The following is a 7,113-nucleotide window of genomic DNA, read 5'->3' on the forward strand; positions in this document are numbered from 1 at the left end:
TTTTTCTCCGGTACCGGGAACCAAACTCACGACCTTGTGCTTGCCAGGCAGGCGCTTTGCCGCTGAGCTAAATCCCCAGCCCCTTTTTTTTTAAATAATTCTAACTAAAGTTTTGGGAGTCTCCTCTTCAGTGATGTAGAAATCGTCTCCCTGGCATCTTCCATCTCAGCCCAGCCCACATTCACTTTGGAGGTAAGGAAATGGAGGGGGAGGCAGGATATGAGAGGTTGGAGGAGTGTGGGGCATACAGTGTTGGGAAGCTGTGGAGGCCAGCAGGATGGAGGGCAGTTGGTACTGTGTGTAGGTAGCCTCAGCCCCACAATCTTCCAGGTGGAGAAGCCCGTCAGCTGCCTGCCACATGAGCCATTGCCTGAGCCAGACATGAAGCATTGGTGGAAGATTTTTGTCCTGTTCATCTTTTGGGTGCCCATCTTGTGGCTGATGGCCCCCTACCTGGATCTGGCCCCTGAATTAGCACTCCAACAAAAACAGAGGTGGTTGGTCCCATGGCATTACAACCACCCTTGGTTCAGATTTCCTTCTGGAACCTGCAACTGCTCTTCCTGTCACCACAGAGTTGGAGAATGGAATTGGTTTGGAGCATGCCATGGGGAGACTGGAGCATACTTCACGGGGACAAAAGTTTCCTGGAGGCTGGTCGGTGGTCAGCACGGGCCCTGTAAAACTCCCTCCCCATGCCTAGTCCTTTCCTGTTTTCTCCCCCAAACCCCTGCCCTTGCCTGGCTGAGTCCTTCTCCCTTCTTTAGCCTCAGTCCCTCATCTCTGGGAGCTGATACCTGGCCCCATCTTCCTTCTACTGGAAGCTAATACCTGGCCCCAGCCCCTCAACCTCTTTCTCCTGCTGTTACCAGGGTGGGAACTTAGTAAGTGAGCTTGGCAGAGTGTGGGAGAAGATGTTGAAAGTGATTCCCAGATCTTTGGTGCACCATTCTGATTTCTACTGTGTGACTTGTGTGGTGTTGAGGAACTCACAAATCCCACAGGGCTCTGGCCTCAGTGACATCGATCAGTACCACATGATCTTCAGGTAGGTGCTATGGGGAGGGCAGCATGGCAGAACTTAGGCCCACCCTTGGTTCTGTCTGTTGACTTTTCTTCCCAGGATGAAGCAGGCCTCTGCCCAGGGCTTTGAGACACTTACAGGGAACCAAACCACAGGACCCTTCATTTGTCCCAGGAATGCCAGTGACCAAGGCTCCTGGACACAGTGGCTGCTTCAGCTTTCTAATCTGGCATGAACTTTGGATGCTGTCCATGATAAAGTGATGGAAGAAATGTCCCTAGATGTTCTGTGAGGGACTGAGGAAAGGTCTCTTCAGAAGACAGCAGGTGCTCCAGGAAGTGTCTGTGGTAGTTTCCTGGAGGCACCCAATGGATTTTTCCAGGCCTCAAGAGCTTTGTGAAACTTTGCTACCTCTCATTCTTGAATTTTGGAGAATGATTCAGTTCCCTGGAGGAGGGGGGAGATAGTGTAGTTAAAATGAGGTGAGAGGGGCTGGGGATTTAGCTCAGCGGCACAGCGCCTGCCTGGCAAGTGTGAGGTCGTGAGTTCGATTCCCGGTACCAGAAAAAAACAAAAAAAACCCCAAGCAAACAAAAAATAAAATGAGGTGAGAGGGCAAGAAAAGAGAAAGATGTGGTCTCGGGCCAGCCCTTTGCCCTTCTTTCCTGGGTACAACAGGGTAACTGGCCGGATAGCCAGGGTCAGTATCTTTCCTCATGGCTCTGTTCTGTAGCTTGCACACCTGTGCCTGGGCAGGAAAGGCTCTTGTACCTTCCCCACTTAAAACCTCTATTCTCAGTGCCTTCAGCATAGAATCTAAAGTGAACTGCCCCTTCCCTTGCCTCTTCTCCCCCAGACTCCCACTCTGGGATTCTTGGGGTTCCCTAAATACAATAGTTACCTCATACCGTGTTACAGGCTGCTTCCTCTGTGTGGAATGCCCTTCTCCTGTCTCCTTGGAGGAATCTTCTTCCTCCATTGCGATGGAGCAGCTAGTGATACTCCATTTGGGGCTGCGGGGTGACGGTAAGAATGTATCCCGCCGCATCCACAGTCTGTGTTTCCTGGAGAGACTGAGGTCCGTTCTCCCCCACCCTAGCTCCTGAGGTGGCCTGCAACACTAGGTGTGGAATGAGGGGACATGGAGTAAGACAGGACTCAGCATGCTGACACATACATCCTTCTCTCATCTGCCAGGCCACCCTGGATTTTGATCAGAACAGCAAAGAGAGTGGTGCCGTTACTGAGAGAATGCTAATCAGACCAATGGCCCCCAGGAGAGCCTGTCAGTGTAGAGGACAGTAGCACAAATGGAAGTTGCCAGTCAGCTAGGGTGGCAGGCAAGCTCACCATCCAGATCAGATGCCCACACGAGGCCACATCAGTTCTGCTTTGTCTTTTTTTTTTTTTTTTTTTTTTTTTATCTTTTTGAGACAGGGTCTCACTATGCAGTTCAGGCTGGCCTTCAGTTCATTTTGTAGCCTAGGCTGGTCTCGAATTCACAACGATCCTCCTGCCTCAGCCTCCCGAGTGCTAGTTCTACTTTTTTAAGCTTCAGTGCTCATGAGTGTTAGGTGTTAGGATGGCAGAGACTTTCAAGGTAAAGGACGAGAGGAAATTGTATGGAGATAAGTCTGGTACTGAATAAAATCCTGGCCTAGTCCTCCTACCTGGAAACACAGAGTCTGGGCAGGAAAGGCCAGATCTCAGGGGCAGTGTTGATGGTAACTTCTCTGCCTGATCCCCTCAATCATGCAGGAGGTAAAATTTAGACCCAACTCCATGCAAAGGGTGAGCTGACTTTGGGTTTAGTCACTCTTGTTTCACTCTTGTGGGAGGAAGGTTTTGGTTTTTTTTGTTTTTTGTTTTTTTTGTTTTTTTTTGCTCAGCTTTCCACTGCAAGTCCAGATTTTGAGGTTCTTAATTTGCTTAGGGATCTCAATTCCAATTTACTGCTTCCCCTGGGCTTAAAGTCTTGTGTACACATAAACATTAAAACTTCTAAATTGCTGGACTACTTTAAAGTTCTCTTTTGATTCTAGCACCTGGGCACTTTCATTTCTATCTTCCAATCTTTGCCCTGCATTTAAGATAAATTGCATTAACATAAGACACAGTATATGTTTAAAAATTTTCCATTTAATTTAAGAAGGATATATAAAATGGGATGGTTAGGAATTCCTCCCAGGGAAGAGACTGGTAGTGGGTAAAAAAGGATGGATGGATACTTTATTTTCATTTACTTTTTGTACTTTTGGATTATGTATCTCAGTCCCACATTATACATTAAAAAACAAAAAAAATTAAATGATTTTTAATATTCTGTTTTGGTGGGCCTGGTGGCGCACACTTACAATCCTAGCACTTGGGAGGCTGAGGCAGAAGGATTGCTGGCCTACATGGTGAGTTCGAGGCTAGCCTGAACTATACAGCAAGACCCTGTCTCAAAAAAATAATAAATAAATGAGTAAACTGTTTTCTTCAGAAGTTCCAGGCATTTGTAGTAGAAATTTTCAGGTTATCTTTTAATTCATCATTTTGCTGGAACTGGGGCCCAAATGAAGTCTTTGTAACCATCCTGCAGTTTCATGAGGTGCTGGTCCTGGGTGAGGTCAGGATGTGAAAAGCCTCCTTGCCTTATTTCTTCCACTGAATGGCATCTCAATGGAGGATTTGGATATGGAACACCATGAACAAGAAGGGAAGGTCAGGTCTAGAATAAGTGATTTTTTTTTTCAGTGAGGACAAACTGTAGCCATTAGGTAGATGGGGGGAGAGTGGTACCTTATCAGGACTCCAGGGGAGTGGGGTGGCTGCTGATAGGGAATTTGGGAATCAGACTCACCCTTGCCATGGACAGATGAGAAAGACCTCTTCACCAGTGTTCAATGTGGCTTTCATTCTGGTCACTTTGCTTATATGCTCATTAAGCAAGCACTGGGCAGCAACTTGGGTATGTTGCTTTGAATATTGTTTTTCAGTTTCAAATAATATCTGTTGGTGCCAGGCATGGTGGTGCATGCCTATAATCCTAGTACTTGGGAGGCTGAGGCAGAAGGATCATTGTGAGTTCAAGGTCAGCCTGGGCTACAAAGGGAGCTCAAGTCCAGCCTGAACTGCATAGTGAGACCCTGTCTCAAAAAGACAAAAAAAAAAAAAAAAATCCGTTGATTCTTAGTATGGAAGCTAAACATTTAAATTTTCCTGTACCCATGATGGTGAACCTTTTAGAGCTTTCAATGACACAAACAGCCCTCTGTGGTATGTGTGCAATAGGTTTACCACCACTGTCCTAAATGATTTTTCCCTTCAATTATTCTTTGCTAGCCTTCAAATACAGTTGTATCAGTGGGTGTGGTGGTATATGTCTGTAATCCCAGCACTTGGGACGCTGAGGGAGGAGGATTGCTGTGTAACCAGGGCTTTCCAATTCCTGGAGGCTCTGGGCAGGTGGAAGCATGGAAATCCCTCCTGGTGGGATGGGGTTTATGGTGCAGGAGGGGCTGTGAGCAGCTCGTGCTGCTCTACCCCACAGCCTGCACACCCCAGGCCCCCAGGCCCCAATAAGCTCAGAGTGCAAGGGTGGAGCCAGCTGTGTCCTCCAACACCTGCCCTCCACTCCCCGCAACCTGGCCCACAGTGTGGTTCATGGCTGCAGCAGTCTTCTAGGTCAGCAGGGTAGTGAAGAGGACCCCAGTGGAGGAGCAGGGGAGACACTGAAGATGGGGGAGAAGATTAAAAAGAAGAAGGAAAAGAAACCAACTGTCAGTACATTTGCCATGGAATCAAACTCAGGACCTCACACTTGCCAGGCAGGCACTGCACCACTCAGCTAAATCCCAGGTCCTCATTTTTACATTCTTGTGGAAAGAAACTTCTATGTTAAAATTGGATTTACTCCTAAATTTAGTTTTAGTTTTGTTTATTTGACACCAAGACATTTCTGTCTTTTATAGTTTAGTTTTTTGGTGCTGCTGGTGCATGTACTGCCCACCTGCCTACAGGTACTGTGTGACGCCTGGTACTGCTGGGTGCTGTCCCTGCCACAAGGCTTCTGCATCAGGGCTATGGTCTCTACTTGGAGCTCCTGTGGGCTTCTTGGGAGAGGGGAGACTCTGCCCTACCCCTCCACCATCGCGGAGTGATGCTTAGCCTTGGTGAAACTCAGGAGCTTCAGTAGCCTCAGTCTGGGGGAATCCTGGTGCCCAGCCCATACTCCTGCACTGTGGGTTGGACAGCCAGTGCGGTAAGTGCCTGGGACATGGCAACAGGCTTGTCTGGAGGAACCCAGGGTAAACCCACTCTAACAAGGGCAAATGCTTTGCATACAAACTCATAATTTACAATCAGTTCTGTTATATAACTATAGGCTTTGCCCCTATGGTCTAAAGTACAAAATCAATAGTTACCACATTTGGTCAGTTTCTAAATTGTGCTTATTCCTAATTGTACTACTGTAGCTAGGAGGTCATATCTATTGTAATCAGTTGTTCTCCACTGTGTAGCTATATTGGGAAGCTTTGGGGTAATAATCTCACCACAGCTCTACACCGAAAGATGAGGGACTGAGCCAAACAGAAACCAACATCCCAAAGTGGTGCAACATCCCACTCTCAATTAATTGGGAAGGTAGGATCTTGGGACAGACACAAATCAAGAACCTCCTACACACAGAAGATATCCCTGAAGTACAGACTATTCCTGGAGAGGCCTTGATATTAGTGATATAGCTACCTAGTACCAAATCTCACAAGGATCACCTCAGAAAAGAAAATTAAAATTTTATTTGAAATAGAACATGTCAAAACAAAGGAGCAAAATGCAATCTCAGACCTCCAGCCCACCCAGAACAACTCCAGGAGACATCGATACAGAAGAACTTGGAAGTCACACACCTGAAATTTCTGAAATGATATCAAATGAAGTAAAGAAACAACTCCATCAGGCTATAGAAGAAATCAGATCAAAAATAATTTCTCAGGTAAAAAAAAAAGAAATGACAACCATAATGAAAGAACTGCTTAGCCTATCTAAAGAAGACATAGATTTGAAAAAAAGAGGAGCATAGAAAAATGATGGAAACCTTGAATGAATAATATAGGAAAGAATTAGAATGCATGGAACAGATTCAAAGAAACATCCAGGAAATTAAAAATTCCACTGAAAGCTGGCAAAAACATTTAAACAAAACTGAAGATAGACTTTCAGGTCTTGAAGACAGCATTGCAGTTATTGATTGCAAAGTGAAAGATCTTTTAAAAATAACATGGAACCAGGAAATAACAGTTCAACAGCTGCAAGATGATGCAAAGAAAAACAATATAAGACTGACAGATGTCAATGAAAAAGCAGGAGTCAACATGGATGACTTAAAAAGATTATTTGTAGAAGTAATAATGGAAAATTTCACAGGCATGGGAAAGGAATCTGACATACAAATGAGTGGGGTATATAGAACACCAATTAGCCATGATCAAAAAAATCTACAGCAAGTCATATTGTAATCAAGATTCCAGATATTCAGCACAAGAACAGAATGTTAAAAGCATTTAGAGAAAAGAAACATCACCGATAAAGGAAAGTCCATCAGAATCACAACAGATTTCTTAACACAAACCATCAACTCAAGAAGAGATTGGAGTGAAGTATTTCAGGTCCTGAAAGAAAACAACCTCCAATCCAGATTGATGTACTCTGCAAAACTATCTTTCTAAATTAATGGAGAAATAAGATACTTCCACAACAAAGGACAACTGAAGAAATTCATGATCACCAACCCAAACCAACAAAAGAATACTGAAAGATATTCTAAAAACAGATAAAAATGACCACAATCACAAGAACAATAGAAAGGAACCACCAAGCAGGGAAAGCAGTTAAACAGGGGGGAAAAGAAGGGAACCAACAGTAAGAAAATATCATGACAAAGATAAACCAATATGTATCAGTTATAACCATTAATGTAAATGGCCTCAATTCAATCAAAAGAAACAGACTGGGGCTGGGGATTTAGCTCAGTGGCAAAAGCGCCTGCCTGGCAAGCACAAGGTCATGAGTTCAGTTCCCGGTACCAGAGAAAAACCAAAAAA

At 45.0% G+C, this 7,113-nt stretch overlaps 1 protein-coding gene across 1 annotated transcript in view; it reads left to right on the forward strand.

Moving 5' to 3' along the window:
• Nucleotides 1-1,461, forward strand: part of LOC102011130 (chromosome unknown open reading frame, human C20orf173) — a 1,945-nt gene extending 484 nt beyond the window's left edge. The window contains exons 2-5 of the mRNA XM_005384792.2: nt 132-192; nt 331-657; nt 873-1,048; nt 1,124-1,461. Coding sequence (XP_005384849.1) covers nt 132-192; nt 331-657; nt 873-1,048; nt 1,124-1,259 — 700 coding nt within the window. The 3' untranslated portion in view covers nt 1,260-1,461. The remainder of the gene's footprint in view (nt 1-131; nt 193-330; nt 658-872; nt 1,049-1,123) is intronic.
• Nucleotides 1,462-7,113: the final 5,652 nt, after the last annotated feature.

The sequence above is a fragment of the Chinchilla lanigera genome, unplaced genomic scaffold (assembly GCF_000276665.1).
Source record: "Chinchilla lanigera isolate Chin_1 unplaced genomic scaffold, ChiLan1.0 scaffold00021, whole genome shotgun sequence".
NCBI classification, from domain to species: domain Eukaryota; kingdom Metazoa; phylum Chordata; class Mammalia; order Rodentia; family Chinchillidae; genus Chinchilla; species Chinchilla lanigera.